Below are 17749 nucleotides of genomic sequence, written 5' to 3'. Positions count from 1 at the left end.
TCCTGCAACTGATCAGTTCCGGATTAGCAGATCAAAGGAGGAACGGCAAGAGGAGAAGTAACCAAAACAATCACTACAGTCATTGAAGTTTACACATCTGTGAACGTCTGCTTCAGAACAACACAAAGAAGCTGTTCTGCTGTTCTGTTGTTTCCGGTAAGTTGAGGGTGTGTTTTGATTAGCGGAAGTGGCTACGGCGGCTCCACCTGCCAATCTCTACTGCGCAGTCTCTGGCTCCAAATGACGTCACTATCACAACATGGCAGTGCCTATCACGGGGGCTATTTTGGCTTCAATTGGTACAATGAGAGCAGATGGAAACGCGTTGTCCAAGTATATATATACAGTCATTGGTAGAAACCTGCAGCTATTCTGAACGGCCCATTCAGAGGCTACCTTTTTAAAAATGTAATTCTGGAAAAACACGGAATTATGCAGTTTTCACTGTGAACAATAAACACCCAAAAATGTGAAACGCATGCAATGTATGAGAATATCCTTTAAAATTCCTGACTCCTGAAAGGTAGAGCGACAGTTTAGAGAGAAATGTTGATTCCTGGTGGAAGATGAAAAACAATGGAGCAGTCATCAGTTGGGAAAAGGCATCATAAACATATTGTTTAATAACAAAAAATAACATTTAATATGGAGAATCAAAATCAATTTACAGTTTGTGCTGACATGTAATCGAACAATAGAAAAGACAAAAGGCATGAAGAGGACACTTGTAATGTACGGCAGTGATTGCAAAAAAATAAAGTCATCATTCTTTCCATATTTTGGCCTTCTGAGAATCCTATCATCTATTAAATATACGCTAAGTAGGAGAGTCCATGCCTAATTTGTGACTTTTAAATGATTACATGTTCCTAAACATTGTCTTTAGTCTTATGTCTATTTGGGATTTTCAAAACTAACAACTAGAGCTGACTTTGTGTCTAAATGTTGCAAGGAGACACTGTTCACATGCAAAGGCTGTTGGAGGAATTCATCTCTAACCATAAACTGTCAAGACACAGAAAAAGCAGAAAAATATGCGAACACAAGACTAAACATTAGCATAACTGCATTCACCTGCACGATGCATACTGTTGCACATACACTTGATACACTACAACAACAGGGGAGGACGTTTTTTAAAGCATTTTGTCGGGGATTGGAGCACACGCAGTCAAACGTTAAACTTTGAACGTTTCAAAGATGAAAACTAAAACTTTGGATAGAATGAAATGTGTTTCCATAATACATGTTTGTGGAAAAGATACTTTCTCTACTGTACAGTTTTTATGCTCTCTAGTTTATCAGTCATATGATGCAATAAATAATTCAATATGTTTGTTAAACTCTTAAACTGGTTATACATAAAGGGCTGTTGGACATTCCTGTATCTTCCTGCTTCTCTGATAAAGTGCAAAATGCTTAAAAACACAAAGCTGCACGTCTGTCAAACAAAGAATTATACTATATTCTGTAAAAAGCTCTATTTACAGACACAAACAGAAAGAATCCCACAGTGTCGACCCCTTACAAAGCGAGAACAGTTTAAAAGGAGATTACAGAGGGTCTGTATTGCGATGTGTTCGAGCAAAATGAACCTCTCTGTGCGCTGAGTGTCAGAGGTGTGCTGCAAACTAGAGCAGGATTTGGATTATCGAGACAACATAGCACTTGTATGATTATGAACGACAAAGAGCTGCTGTTTTGTATTTTAAAACTATTGAAATCAAAGTACTTTAAAGTGATAACCTGGAAGATTTTCATTTAAATAAATGTCTGTCACTAAACCACTGATGAAAGCCTTTGTGTTTGCAATATTACAGACTGGGTGTCTGTAAGCGGCGCCCAGTTAGTGACGCGTTTTCCATCAGCCAGCAGTGGTTGGTCTGCCAGAGAGGGTAGGCGGAGCTAAGCGGCTGCTTTTCCGGTCTCTGCAAGTGTTGCGAGTAAACAGTAATCTACTATGGCTGAACAAACAAAGAACAGATCGATGACTACAGATACAACTTCAACAATAAGTGAAAATCTAAAGAAAAAGAAACAAACTCGACGCTCAGATGAAGCAAACAGTCTAAAAAGGAAAGCGACCGTCAGCGTGGAAAATCAAGAGTTACAACCGGAGCCAACCGTGGACGTCACACATGCGACACCGTCTGGATATCTGGGAAGTGTGCTCCCGCAATTACCGCTTAACGCCATAAGGTGCCGCCAAAGAGACAAAACTGAAATCTTCAAGGTTATCACTTTAAAATGTGTAACACCCAAAATGATTTGACAGAAATTCATCCCTTATCTCATTCATGCAGGCAACAATAAGCATACATTCTGTTCTTCTAATGCCGTTATTAATAAATAATCTTTTCATGAAAATAAGTCAGTATTTCTGAAACAGTCATAACACAGATCTGCTTTTACAGTAGTGGAGATTTTAAGATGGCAGAGAAAAAGGGCAACTAAGTGCCCCTTCTGCGTCTCTGTGCTCGGACAGTATTTCACAAAGAGCTGCTCCGATAGCAGCACCAGTATCGGTAAGACCTCTGACAATGCCTAATATGCAGTAGGCATTTTAGTCTGGTGTAAGCAGAGAGTGTAATTGTAGGCAAAGCTAGCAAAATATAAGCAATCACCCATGTTATGTATATTTTTTGTATCACACCAGTATTGGAGGGGTAGTGGTATCGGCCAGCACTCGAGTCTGTGTGTCGGGAAGGAAAAATGTGACGATTCTAGTTTCACATATTGGGAGAAAACACAAGCAGTCGGGGGTTATAATCAGTGCACTTGGTATGTAGGTTACAGTCTGACTGTACAATGCCAAGCTCTTCATTATACGTCTCCATGAAATCAGAAACAAATCAACATCCTAGTCTAGTAGATGGCACTGATTGTGTGTGCACTTTGTTGCAGCCATGAACACAGCAGCAGGCCCTTTCTTCTCGGTGGACATTGTGATGTTAAAGAGAGCAGAAGTGTGAATAATACATTAACTAATGGTTGTTTAGCTGAGCCGCCGTTATTGTTTTAGATAACGCCTGGGCTTTTCTTTCTGTGACGAGTCAACATGCCAGCTGACAAAGCAGCAGATTTTTTCTGCTTTTAGATCCGACTTTTTTAGAGGTACTCTTTTTATACTGAATGTGCTGAATATTATTTTATCATAACGTGTGTTTGATCCTATTTCTGATAAAATGAAACCATTTAATCTAATTGTCTAGTCTGGGAATTAAAGCTTAGCAAGTCGCATTAGTTAGGCCCAAATGTTTGGAAGAAATTCAAGTGTCTCAACCACTTAAAAAATAAATTAACTGCAAGAACGCCTGCACAAAAAACATAAAGCACTGCATTACCTTACATTGATTTCAAGCTATATTGTTGGTTATTACTTCCTGAGAGCACCTTCACAAACAGAAGAATGTGACTACTAATAAAACATGTCTTATTTGTGCCTCTGTTTTAGATAAAACCACAGACTGTATAGAAAGATGGACGACATGACAGCTCCCTTAAAGTGAAGCCAAAACCTGCTGACTGGCTGCAGTATAGGTCATAAAGCCCGCCTCCTCCATGTTAACAGATGGGACATGAGTCAAACTATAAAATCAAAATACACGCCAAATAAATGTTTCTCAAACACGGTTTCTGTCATTATAGTTAGTTCTTATAATGCTGATTCGTCCAAGAGTTAATTTTTCTGACAAGTTTAGTTTTAATTTGATGCTGTCAAAAGGATGATTGACAGCTCTGTTGCCAAAAATCCGGCTCCTGCAGCCGATCTGTTCCTGATTAGCAGAGTAGAGGAGGAACGGAGAGAGGAGACGTAACTAAAACAATCACTACAGTCACTTAAGTTTCCACATCTGTGAATGTTCACTTCAGACCAACACAAGAAGCTGTTTTGCTGTTAAACACGCCTACGTGCGGGATCCTTGCTGTTTTTTTTTCAGTAAGTTAAGTGTGTGTTTTGGTTAGAGGAAGTGGCTACGGTGGCTCCGCCTGCCAATCTCTATGGCTCCACTCTGGTTCCAAATGACGTCACCATCGCAAGATGGCAGCGCCCGTCACAGGGGCTATTTTGGCTTCAATTTAGTACAATGAGAGCAGATGGAGACCTGCGTCCATCTTTATATACAGTCATTGGATAAACTGATATTTATGTAATGTTGTGTCAGATTATATCTGAGGGATCACTGTGACTCCGACATGAAAAACATGTCAGCACCCTACGCTAATTTTATATGATGTCTTCTCGCATTTAACAAAGTCTATTGGATGTATCGTAGTGTGTACGATCAAACCGAATTGGAATAAACACTTGTTCAGATATAAGAGTATTTAGGAACAACTAGTGATGAGACATAATGTTTAAGTCCTTCATCACGCAGCACCAGCCTTCATCCGGCCAAGCCTGGATTTACCACGGTTTTAACAAATATCCTCTCAAATTTAGTTTAAAAAAAAGATACAAATGCACAATATTGACGGACTCTGACACCATTTGTGTTCACATCATAATGAAGATGTCAAACCGAAGTCCATGTGGAGTAGTACTGGTATAGAAGGCCAAGTCTTTGTGTCGGGAGCTCTTCTGTCAGGTATGTTATGGAGAAGTGTCCATGTCACCCACCAAGGCAGAGACAAGTCCTCACATGTCTCAGATCACATGCCTACAGTAGGTATCTTGATACGCGACAGCAGCTGATGACAAGAGAGAAATTGAATCGTATTATCCAACAGTCTCCTTCGTTAGCTCGAGGGCCGGTGGTGCTGTAGATCTGGTGAAAATATATCCTCTTACAGTAGCTGTGTTTGATGACCACACATGAACGAACAAAAAAATGGAGGGTCTTTTGATTCAGTCCAGTCCTAATGGAGACACAGATTAAGTGTGGAGCTGCGAGTACTTCCCGTTCCATACTGGTCAGCGCTCACTTACGGTCTGTACGGGCGCAGTAAGGCCCTCAGTGAGCGTAGTCGTCTTTGTTGGGCCCTGCAGAGCATTCTGTGTCTCTGGGCAGGGCGCCGTTGAGCTCCATGAGGCTATCGATTCCCAGGTAGCCCAGCAAGATCTCACTCCTGCGATGGGAAAGGTTCAGGATGTCCTCAGCCAAGCACTGAGCGGAGGTGAAGCGGACCTTGTCGTGATCGAACATGTCCTTAAGGTACTGCACGATTTGTTGCTGTTTAGGAAAGCAGTGGAAAGAATCACAAGGTCATTCACTCATCATGTCAATGTGGGTTTGGAGATAACAAATATATTACAGAAAGTACAGAGATTGTGTGGGGAGTCTGACAGCGACTGAGTTGCATTTTGGGAAGTGAAGGAGCTAGAGGTCCAGGGACGTGACGCGTTATAGGGAGTAAAGATCTGGTTATCATGTTTCCAAATGAGTATTCTTCTTTTTATGTATCTTTCAGAAGCCTCTTAACTTTGTGAAATTCCATACTACACTCTACTAAATTACTGTGTATATTAGTAACACAGTTATTTGAGTTATTACAGTCCAAAGTGGTGGACCCACTTAGGTCCCGATCAGACAGAGCGTGTTTTAGCAGCTGGGGGCGGCTTTTTGGTAGAGAGGGACGTTTTTGCGTGCTGCTTTTGTTGCCGAGTGCCTCACGTTTTTCCGTTCTCTCCGCCTCGTGTTGAAAAAACTTCAACTCAAAGCAGAAAAGAGTGGTCCAATCGGATAAATGGAAAGGCGGGGCTTCAGTGGGGGTGAGTTTACCGAGGTTACCGTTGTGATTGACAGGAGATTGTCAGACTGACCCTGACTCATCCTAAAATCATCACTGAAACAGTCATCATCCAGGCGAAGCTCTTGGGCCAGCTGGTGGTACTCGCCGTGATCTTTCCTCTTTCCAAGGGTCTCATGTACCCACACGGATCTCTAGTTTCCCTGCGTTTAATGTATTTGGGAACAGCCTCTCATCCTCAGTCAAAGACAGAACAAGCGCCCTCCACCTGCACATTCTTAAATGCAGATATGACTAATCTATTGAACACAAAGTCAAGTGTTTTAGCTAGCCAAAATAAAAGGGAACAGCTATGTCAGTTTACAAAATAACAGTAAGGTTAATGACAGCTGATGATTTGGTGGTTGCCTTGACGACAGTAAAAAAAAAAAAGGTGCAGCAAGCTGCTCTTTTTTAACCGTAGGCTTCAACAGAAAAGGCAGTGCAGGACTTTAGATATCCTGATTTTAAGCCCTAGCAGAAGTCGTATCCCAAAAGCCCTGGATCCTCTCCTTCCCAGAAATGTAACTTCACACTGACTTTAACAAGGCCGTACCTGTCTTTTAAACACTACAACCAGTGTGTAAAACTTTGAACTATAAAACTGAAGTCTCAAGCCAAAATTGAGCTTCCCCTGATGCTGCCAACAATGTTATTTACACAGACTTTGTAAATGCCCCTAAAGCCACAGAAGGATTTATACACCTGTTTTGTAGGCCTTATGGTGCTCCTTAAGGTCACTAAATTAAACCTTATGTGATTCAAAAGAGACAGTTTGCAAAGTGTGACGTGTGAGCTCTCACCTTGAAGATTGTGCACACTTCACTCAGGTGTTGCCTGGGTCCCAAAAACCCGAAAGCTAAAACTGGGCTCACGTGTTCTGATATGGCGTAGAAGTGGGAGATAAAACCATCAGGAACCTATAGGGAGGAGTAAGAGAGCATGCTGTCAGAATCTAAAATATACACAACTGTACGTTTTCAAACTGGCTTACACTCACCATAAGAAGACGCCTTTTCGCTTTTAGGACAGACCAGCATGCTGTCGCCAGAGCCTAAGAGGAAAACACAACTCTGTTATTGACGCAACTCGTAAATATCATTGACATTATCGAGGGATTTGTGTGTGCGCGTAAATCTACCGTCTCTTTAAAGCTGTCGGAGAGCCAGCGGTTCCTCAGCACGGCTACCACAGAGGAGGGAGGGCTCTCCAGGTCTTCAAATGCATCCATCAGGATGAAGTCCAACACGATGTCGAAAAAGTTCATACACACCACCTGCAGAGGCATGACAGTGATTGCATTTAAGTTGCACCTATTATTACAATATATAAAAGCGAGTGATAAATGTAGAAGTGCTGTGGGACAATGTTTTTAAGAGCAGGTTGTGTTTGTAATTGACCCTTCGCTTAAGTCCCGCCCCCCTTGGTTACTGTTGCTACGTCTGTCAAGCTTTCGCACTGGCATGTAAATAGTATGGCGTTTTCAGCTGTAATAGTGAGAGATGTTCCAAGGGAAATAGTAGCACAATTCTGGAAAAATCGTTCCCACATGTCAGAGAGAAGTCGACAGAAAGGACTTGGACAGTGGCCAAGGGAGGGGCTTAGTGAAGGGTCAATTCAGGAGACATGATACAGAGCCTTGCTGATGGTTTCATGCTATTCTAGTTGGTGGTAGTATACATTGAGGACTAGATGGATAAGAATTATGCTTAAAAAAAGTGAAAAGTGGGGCGCTGGTTTAGCTCAAATCCTCCCAAATCATCTCCTCCTTCTCCCTCATTAAAAATGCCTGTATCTGCAGAGTCCCCGCCCACTAAAATTACAGCCGAAAACTTAACACGTCTCTGCCATCGTTTAGTGGCAACTTCTTGAAACTTAGCTAGCTAATATGAAGGTTAACGTTAGTAGTCGGTGAGTTTGGAAAAATTACGATGACTGTTACAGCTGGCTCGCCCATCACCGAAGTGGTTGCCATAGGTTACACATAATGATATGCGTAGGGTCACGACGACCAATAAAGGGATTGGTTTACAAGGTTAAACAATGGATTTTCACTGGAGGGGCAAAATAAATAGAGATTTTTTAAAATTAAATAAATGAAAAGCGATTAAATGTTTTATATTATGTCTTATTCATATACTTAAAATACCTCATATCAAATGAATAAATAGGCAATTCAATAAATTAAATATGTCTTATTAAATATTTTCCCAATTGGATAAAAAAATTGTATTACCAAAACACTTAGAACATAGAACAATAACCATATTATATTATCATTTTATGTCAATGTTTTCTAATGTTCTCTAAATTTATTTCACTATTTTTTTTCTACTTGGAAGCTTTTATTCCAACTTATTATATGGATTAAGTAAAAATAACAACTATTTTAACATATTATACAAAATGAATCTTTTATCTAAAAACGGATTGTTTGCCATTTACACAACCACCGTCAGTGTGACCCTAAAGGCAGCTTCACACTGAGCAAAGAGACTGAGCAGAGAGTGTCTTGCCTGTTGCTGCCCGTACTTCAGTTAAAGTTTAATTCAGGTTAGTCCCAGAGTATCTCAAGTTCATGTAATCTGCCTGAGTATCCCTGTTCCCATGAATAAACCAATTAACAACAAACCAAAACCGACAACAAATAAAAGTTCAAACAAAAGTGTCAACAGTAAAAAGTTAAATGTCATTGAGCCACTTGAGAGCATGACAGAACGGCAGTGTTACTCACCCCTCTGCCCTCCAGCTCCATCGTAGTGATGAGCCACGTTTCCTCCCTCTGGGTGTAAAGCAGCATGTCCTCGTAGCTCTCCAGGAAGGCTTTAGGGCTCTGCATTCAAAACAACACAGGAACTGTTTAGTTACAGCAGCGCAAATATGGCCGCTGAAGCAGGAGCTTGTCCTGCTAATCCAATTAGGACAAGTGAATAAGTGAGGATCCATATAAGTAGTGTTTTACCTTGTTTGCCTTCACCATTAACCCTGTAATCATTTGCTTGCCGGTCTCCATGAAAAACGTGCGGTGAGTTTCATCTAACAACAGGACCTGAAAGAAAAAAGCGTATTATCCATGGTAACTTGTTCAACAATATATTTGTGTTCAGGTGTCACAAAGGTTAAGGCCGCAGTGCTAAGAATCTAAAGTCGTAGAGACGCGACCACAGTTTCATCTATTTTTCTGAATGTAAGACACATCGTGAGTCACCCATCCTGAATTCAGCTGCTGTCTTTCTAGTCTTTCTTTTTGACCTTGAAGCTTCAGTCTGTTTGCCACCTGAGCCGAAGAAACCTGACTCACTGCCTGTGGGTGCTAAGACCGCACCTGCACAGAGGCAGCACATACAGAGTCGTTGTGAGCAGAAAGGTTTCTGCTTGGGTGTCATGAGTCCAGAGATGATGATTCCAGCACAAAGATATCTATGCACTGTATGATGACCTGCTCACGGCTGAATTTTAAAGCCACGACATAAAAAAATAGAAACTTTTCTCAATATTTAGCCACTGGACGTGCGATTTATGGCTTGAAAAGAAGCATTTTATCATTACCAAAACAGCCTTTCTGACAGCGACATCAGACAACAGAGTATGACAAACTTTGCTTTCTCTGAGTGCTTTCAGAGTTGAGTTTATTTTCCCTCTTGCCTAAAAGCTACTTGAGACTTTTACAGAACAAGAATAACCATGTTGATTAGGGCTGCACGATATATCGTATGTACATTCCACATTCCTACAACACCCAGAGTGCATTGCGGGCCTCCCTCTGAAAGGAGCGGCCCAGCGAGAAACGCTGGAATGAAATACTACCGTTTTCGCTGCAGGCAACGGCTCAGAGCGATACAGAATCTGAAATACGATGAGAATATACCGGTGGATCGTCTAAAAAATCTTCAGGTCTGCAGTCTACATTTCAAACCTGACGATTTTGAACGAGACATGACATTGGAGGCGGGCGTCCTAGATTGAGGAAGTGTAGTTTAGCGAGCTCCCTGGCCTCCGCCAGATGACGTGTTTTACGTAGTCTGGTGGAGGTTTTCCAGGGCTCATTGGAGAAGTGGATAGCGTCCTCCAAAAGGCACAGAGCAGAATTGTTAGGATGATAGGACTGAGGTTGAAAATCGGCGAACTTGCCCTTTAACAGCGGCAATTAGTCTTGGTGCTGGTTAATGCTGTGGCTACACAAACCGACCGTTCACAGAGCGGATGGGCCGCAGAGTGTTTGCTTTTAGCGGCTACACCTGCAGCACACACACGGCATGAGGTTGTGTGTGGACAGAAAGCAAAAAAATTACCGGCACGCTGATTAAACATACATCTGAACAGTGTTAATGGTATGATGACGTAACACAACTGCTGCCAGCAAGTCTGTTTGTATAATAAAGAAACACATCGCTCCACTTGAACCCTCTGTACTTTTTCATGCAGGTGTCAGAGTCTGAACCGAGAGTGATAACAGGAGAGTTTTAAAAGTCCCAAATAATAAAAAGCATGATTGTTTAATTGTTTATATAAACATGAAAACACACGTCGTTTTTCTGGTATAATTTCCTGTATTTTAAAAAATTGCAATAAATATTGCAGAACAAAGAGATATCGCAATTAGGAATGCACGATATTGGATTTTTTGCCGATATCCGATATGCCGATATTTTACAACTCATTTAGCCGATTACCGATACCGATATTATTTCCCCGCACACCTTATTGCAGAGATCATCAACTCTCTTCTGTATTGGAATTAGCGTACAGTATAATGGTGATACTCTTATCACATTTGGTACAACGGTCGGGGTGACGGGTCCTGAGATGGTTAATCAAGTTTGTAGTGTTGAAAGACTTTGCCTTGGCTCCTCCTCGCATCACCGAAGCTGAGCAGTCATTGCAAATAGCAGTTTTGCGATCTATTTCGGACACTTTGAAAAACTTCCACACCACGGACATTTTGGCTTCTAACTCTCTCATGCTGCAGGTAGACACACGTGACGTCATCACGCTGCGCCGCGCAGGTCTTCTTCGCACCGGGGACATTGCGCCAAGGTCGGGCATTTAATCAAGTATGCAGCAGCCCATTATTTTATCGGTTAATTATATCGGCGGATATCGGCGTGTTGGCTTTCATTTTTAAGCCATTATCGGCCGATACCGATAACGTGCCGATAATAACGTGCATCCCTAATCGCAATGTATGTTTTTTCCAGTATCGTGCGGCTCTAATGATGCCCTTTATTTCTAATCCAAATTGTTACCATTACAAGTCACCAAGAGTAGTGCTATAGAGCAATGATACATGATGAGGTTTCAGGGTTAAAAAATGTCTCAGAAAGGCGAAACACTGCAAGAAATAACATCATCATCCAAACAAAGAGAAAGATCTATGTTCATATGTTTGAGCTCAGACTGACCTGGAACGCTTGTCTCACACAGTGAAGCTTTGCAAGGAAGTCTTGGTCACCAAAACATTCAAGTAATTCAGTCCTGGTAAAAAAAGAAGAGAGAGAGAGTAATGAAGCTTAATGAAGCCGTATTCTTCTGTCAGCCACTTTACATATAAAGCAGAATTTGGTTTCCCTTTTGGTCTCTTCCTATTCTTTGGGGAAACATGGAGCTCTTTAGCTGATAAATGCCAACAACTAACCACTGCAAAAACCAAAACAAAAAGCTGACGGACACCAAACCGCACCGCAGAGCTGAGGCCTGCCGCAGAGCTGAGGCCTGCCGCAGACTCGGGGGATTATTCTTCCAGGGTTTTTCACTCGGAGCGACTCATGTTGATTAGCGCAGCTTTAAGTATTTAGGTACAGATGATACACTTTAGTTACCTCAGAGACCTATAAGCCACTTTGCTCTCCCGGACCAGAGACAGGGCTTCTTCATAGAGAGCTGCCGGCTTAAGTGGCTGGTAGACGTCTTCCAGACACATGGCGTCAAAAAGCTGCACAGAGAAAAGCACACATACCTCAGGGTACACTCCATGCATGCTAAATATAGAAGAGCAGCAGACATAAGAATGTGTACTTTATACAAAGGCAGAGGAAGGGGGGCTCACCTCTGCAGCCGAGAAAAAGGAGTCGTCAGAGGTAACCGTAGTAGCGTCATCGTCTCGCAGCCTGTGGAAACTCTCCACTGTCGGCAAGGTCAGAGTTCCTTCGCTCTCTGCCAAGGAAACAAGACAAATACTAACTAACAGGGAAAGAATTAAAACACAGATGTGTTAAAGAGAGACTTTAAAAAAACATTAGTTTGAATACAGCCCAAGAATCTGGATCAGTCCTAATCCTCCCTGCAGAAGTACAACCTTGTATTTGTCACCCTCCTGAACCATAACAAGCTCTCTTGTTTATTCTTCCAACTTGAGTCCAAACGTTCTCTCCTTAATGAATAACATTTTAAAGGCTCAACATGACTCTCACCAAAGTCTGCCAGCACGCTGTCTGTTGGGATACTGCTGCCAAAATCCTCCTGTAGGTGGTACGCCCTGTGCAGTAACGTCTCCAGCTTCTCAGCAAACACTTTATTACGGACTTCAACCTTCGATGAAAAGGAAAAAAGCATAAGACTTAACATAAGAGCTTAACTCCAGGATTCATTTCATTTCATTCAACTGCACTGCGTTTGTACTGTGTCAACATCTCAAGTACCCCTTTCCCACCATAATTGACGCAGATTTTTCAGACCCGGGAAGACCCGCTTATAAATGCCTATTGTCTCTTTTCCCATTGCCAGTGAAGTATACTACAAACGCACCGGAGACAGGGTTAGTAAACAAAAGTCGCCCTGTCGCCTTATTTCTTCTTCCCCTCAGATCAGAAGAAGCTCTCTCACCTCGCTGTCTTGCCGGTGTTGCTGCATCTTGCACGAAAGAAAGAACATATTCGCTGTTGTATGTTCGTCTGTATTTACGCGACAGCGGCCGGAACTTCAATGCGTGTCATAGCATCACGCCGGAAAGGGGGCGGAGATGAGGATGTCGAACCGGGTTCGGTGTTCCCATCAATTCCGAACGGAGCTGAGACGATAATTACCCGGGTTTACTGCAGAGTCATTTGATCCGGGTCTGAATGCCGATTGTAGCCTTTCCCACTAAGCAAAAAAGGCGAGTGTTAGCGGGTTTTTTGACAAGTGGGAAAGTGGCTAAGGAGAGTTAGTGGAATCCCAACGCCGCCTGAAACTACAATACTGTACACAAAATGGAAAGTAATCCAACCATGTTCAAGACTTACAAGCAGTCTGAGTTTGCAATTATTTGTTTGAAGGCAATCTCAGATCCCATCAGCTACAGTCTGACGACGATAAAGCCTCTGGGGACAACATGCCGGGCGTGTAGCCAGCGGTTAGCGATAAACAACTTCCGGTCAAGACTTCCTTTTCTGCGTGCTGCATTGTTTACAGAAAAATAACCTGTTTTTCTTGTGATTTACTTTAATTAAAGGGTCTTGCCTGTGCTGAAATTTCAACATCATGATGTAGATTTGTAAAAAGTAAAAATGAAGCTTTGTCAGGTCTGTCCTATAGAAGAGGAGACAACTACTTTTAAAAAGCTCGTTAGTGAACGGAGGTCGGTTCGATCTGATGAATTCGAGGAAGTCGGGAAATCTGACTGCTGAACGGCTTTCGTGACACAGCGTCCAGGGAATTTATTTCAAGTTAAATTTTAGATCTAGAACAGATTGTTAGCTGTTAGCATGCAGATGTTTGTTCATAGAGATTAATAAGAAGCTAAATCGTTGCCATAACGACGCATTACATTCCGCCTGCTTTAGCTCTCCACATGGGCTGTTTTTCCTGCATACACCGCAGCCTGCTGATACATGATTGGTCAATATTACTCAGACTACGAGCGTGGAACACTTGCCATCCCTAAAATCCACGTCCCTGCCTACAGATTTGACATTTCTATGTAGAATCTGTAAATAGAGAATAGTTTGATGGTTACCACAGGAAAGTCTGCACACGCTGCCCCCTGCAGAGCGAGGCTGTTGTTGCTGGAGGTCGAGTGTGTGTGATGGCGAATATTCAGGGCCTGTTCCCACTTTTGTAGCGCTTCCTCAAACAGCTCCATCCCTGGCAAAAACAGAGCATGAAGACTTAACCAAACTCAAAAAACATGGAGTTAAACATTGCTATAAGCGAATATGTTGCTGCTGACTTTGGAATTATTTCTTTCAACACAGGTCACTTCTGTTAGTGTGACACTGTTTGTGTGACCTGAGTCGGTTCATGCCAGATCGGTGAAAAAAAGTGACCGGCAAATGGTTGAATTCCAGTAGCAGGATAATCCAAATGCCAAACACCCCTTTGGGTCCAAGAGTCCAACATTTAGCTGATTATACGTTAGCTTTTCCCACAACATGTGAAGGCAGCTTTTATCTTGGTAGAGGAAGTCAGAAAAATCTGTGTTACAACCAGTGTTGGGGTTGCGTTACAAAGTAAGCAGAGTACTTTTTTTGTTGTAACGAGAACGTGTTAGTTCTGCATTTCGAGTTATCTGTTATTTAGTTACTTTTTCATAAAAAGTAATCTGTTACTGGGAAATAAATAGCTGTATTTCCTTTTTCCTTTTGTTGCCACAAAAAAAGAAAACCCTGAAGCACTGTTTCTGTTTCTCTCCTACTTCTCGTCAAGGAGCTGTGTAACATTCAAACGTAAACACAGTTGTGTCAGTGCGCATGCTTAGCTGGCAAAGTCGACGAGCGAGGTGGCAGAGAGGACAGCGTTTACTTTGTGGAAATATTCACATTTTGAATTTGTGGGCGAAAGGGACGAGAACAACAAGACGATGAAATGTAAGTTGTTCCTGGAGGATAAGAGCTTGTCAGCTGCGAAGAGCTCTACTTCAAATGTGAAGAAGCACACTGGTGACGACAAGTGTGTTGTATTGTTTTCACTGAAACAGCTGTGCATAATACTGTATGCCTCTGCCCAGTTCACTGTAATTGCGTCTGTCAGTCCTGTTATTAGGCTGCAGAGTTACAGATTATGGGCCGTAAGCGAGGTTATGCAATGACGGTAGCATTAATACAGCCAAAGGTAGACGTACAGTAGGCTACACGCCATCCTGACAATATAACTGACATGTGTAAAGAGTCGCAAAGGGGGTTTAATTTTTGGTAACGCAAAAGTAATCTAACTTTTCTCTCAGGCGGTAACACATTAACGTAACAAGTTACCTTTTTAATGGCAGTAATCTTATAATGTAACAGGTTACTTTTAAAAGTAATGTTACCCAACACTGGTTATAAAGCTGTAATATAACTATGTTGACAATACAAAGCAGAATAACTTTCACATGATTCTCAAGATGAAAAAGATGCTGCGAGTTCCATTTCTCTAAAGCTTATACTAATAGAAAATACCTACCCATTATATAGAGATTTTCTGCATTTGCATCCTCCGCTGCCCCGGACTCCTCCACCACCGGCTCTGCTTCCCAGGGGGTGGACGGATTAGCAGACTGATTTGGAGAGCTTGGGACCCGCATCTTTGCCAGAAACAGACACACACACACACACGGAGACAGATAAAAAATGGTTTACGAGGGAAATGTTAAGTAAAACTGACGTCAAATTAGTTGTAATGTGTAATACTAACAGATGCCAGGCTGTGAGAGGAACTCGAGTGCTTGCTGGGGGCCAGCGAAGAAATTCCACTCATGGTGTCATTGCTCCGAGTGCTGGGACTCATCATCTGTCGGCCAGTAAACTGACCTGTACAGACAAAAACAGTCTCTTGTCTGCATATTTCTCAGCTAGTAGACACACTCTTAACCACATAGAAAATGTATAGTTGAAAATGCTCCCCCCCCCCCTCTATATCCTGCATACCTCTCTTTAATGACGACGGTCTTCCCGTCTTCATCAGCGCCTCCGGTATTCCCACAGTCTTCTGGCCGTCCTTCCCCTGTGTTGCCTGCTTCCGTTTCCTCCCCCGCCTCTTCAGCTGATGAGCGGTGAGAGCCAGAGCGACGCTGCCCAGCGCCGTGGCAAACAGCACCTTCTTCAAGTTCGGGGTGAGCTTCAGCTGAGAGAATATGGACTGAAGGCAGAGGAGAAAAACATTAACACCGGGCGGCTGTGGCTCAGTGGTAGAGTCGGTCGTCTCTCAATCGGAAGGTTGGGGGTTCGAGCCGTGACTGCTACAGCCACATGTCAAAGTGTCCTTAGGCAATACATTGAACCTTAAATTGCTCTTGCCATCAGGTATGAATGGGCATAGATACAGCGCTACATAAGTACAGTCAATCTACCATTAACTGTCTACACCTGAGAATAAAAAGTTATTCTGTATACATATGCAAAACATTACTGATAATGCAAAGTGCTTTACCTGCCCAAATGTGGAATAGAGAAACACCGGTATCTCTGCCACAGTCATGGCCAAAGCCTGGGCGATGGACATCCCGTCTGGTTGTTTGACTGACATCTCAGATATCGAAATGCCTTCAGGCCACCACTATCTGAAGCTTCCTCACTTTCACCCTAAACGAGGGCTCCTCTTTGCTCTGAGATCAGCCAGCTCAGGGCTTCTTGTTGAAGCGTCTGTCGTCATCCACTCCTCGGCTCCACGCTGGTACTGTTGATTAATTTACCCTACAAGAGATAAGACATGAGTTGTGAGTGGGAGTGTAACAGCCTTCTACTTTAAGCTTGTAGGTATGAAGACTGGGGCTTTGAGAAAATATCAACACATATCTATAGCTCATAATATTTTAATAATTTGAATTGTACGCTTGTATCATGTTAAGCATCATCTTTCCAGATTCTTGCCTATACAGAGCCCAAATACCTACATAACATCAATAGGCACAATTGTCACCAAAGAGCAAAACTCTCCAGACTCAGACAAATCAGAATTAACTTGCAGGGTTCATGGTTCAAGCTGGGAAAATAAAGCTCACATTAACTGTTAAGCAGCAGAGTAGCTTGACAGCCTGCCAGCTACTTACCTATCTACACTCTCTGGTATGCAGCCAGTGGACCAGACTGCCCTTACACCTCCTTTACGTGACAGACAGAAGGTGCTGCTGGCTTTTACTCGCTCTTTGAAGCTGACTACTTTATAAAACACATACTTATACACAAAATAAACGGCCATGTTGCGGTCAGAGGGGACACATGTTTGATAATAGAGAGGCTGCTAGCTGAAAAGACTGACTACAGCAAGCTAGTCAGTTAGCACGTCCCCCGGCGGCTGAGACAATGAATGAACCAAAACTCTGAATTGAAATTGTATGTAAAATGAAACGCAAGTCTTAACTTACGTCTGAAAAAAGATGAATTAATGACAAGCCAAAATCCGCATAAGAAAGCAGACAGCAGCCCCACAGGAGAGCATGCTAACGATAACTAGCATACATAGCTAGCATAGCTCATCTGTCACTTCAAATCACAGCATCATCTGGTAAACCACTGACTGTCGGGCTTTGAGCTGACATCTAAGAGGCTTCAGCAGGTCCGTGTACAGCTCACCAGCTGCATAATTAATACCATAATCCGTCTCATAGGTACATACCGTGAGCATCCAAGTCGGCAGGGAAGGACATTCCTGTGTCACAGACAGGGAAAGCCGCACACTAGCTTACTGTTGGGGGCGGGGCTTTTTAGAAACGCACTAACACTGACAAATCCACCAGCCAATGGAACGAGGTATACGGAGCTTTGCTTCTTTTTCTTGACCAATCGCATAGAAGGTGAGAGGGGCAAAAACTTATACTACCCAATCAGGTCGTAGATCAGATAGCATCGTCTTTACGTGAGCAAAAATCGAAATGAAAAGGCTATTACAAAGTTTCCTGTGGCGCATTTAACAGTAAAAAAATTCAATTAAATTGACACAAAATAAATAAGTATGAGTTATGTTCAAATCTGATAAACTATTAAGTAATTACATACATACAAGCTATTTAATAATGCAGACTCTCGTCTCCTGGACATAAAATTATATTTTATTCTGACATTCATATTTAAATCACCATATAGCCAATTTATCTGCATTTTTATATTTATATTTTATCTTTATGTCT

The 17749-nt window shown here is 42.3% G+C and overlaps 1 protein-coding gene across 1 annotated transcript; it reads right to left on the bottom strand.

Moving 5' to 3' along the window:
* Positions 1–601: 601 nt before the first annotated feature.
* Positions 602–17274, bottom strand: miga2 (mitoguardin 2). Its single transcript, XM_069673170.1, has 16 exons — positions 17239–17274; positions 16054–16316; positions 15552–15762; positions 15319–15434; positions 15088–15208; positions 13664–13791; positions 12141–12258; positions 11777–11883; positions 11550–11662; positions 11133–11205; positions 8693–8779; positions 8465–8563; positions 6872–7006; positions 6731–6784; positions 6534–6650; positions 602–5174 (listed from the first exon to the last, which is right to left on the bottom strand). Exons 2-16 carry the CDS (start codon positions 16147–16149, stop codon positions 4956–4958), a joined length of 1794 nt encoding a protein of 597 aa, XP_069529271.1. The 5' UTR covers positions 16150–16316; positions 17239–17274; the 3' UTR covers positions 602–4955.
* Between the last annotated feature and the right edge of the window lie 475 nt (positions 17275–17749).

Source organism: Semicossyphus pulcher, unplaced genomic scaffold (assembly GCF_022749685.1).
Source record: "Semicossyphus pulcher isolate SPU_LCO1_2020_fin unplaced genomic scaffold, fSemPul1.0.p SCAF_22, whole genome shotgun sequence".
NCBI classification, from domain to species: Eukaryota; Metazoa; Chordata; class Actinopteri; order Labriformes; family Labridae; genus Semicossyphus; species Semicossyphus pulcher.
Note: the sequence above shows the minus strand (reverse complement) of the source record. Positions and strands in the feature narration are given on the sequence as shown.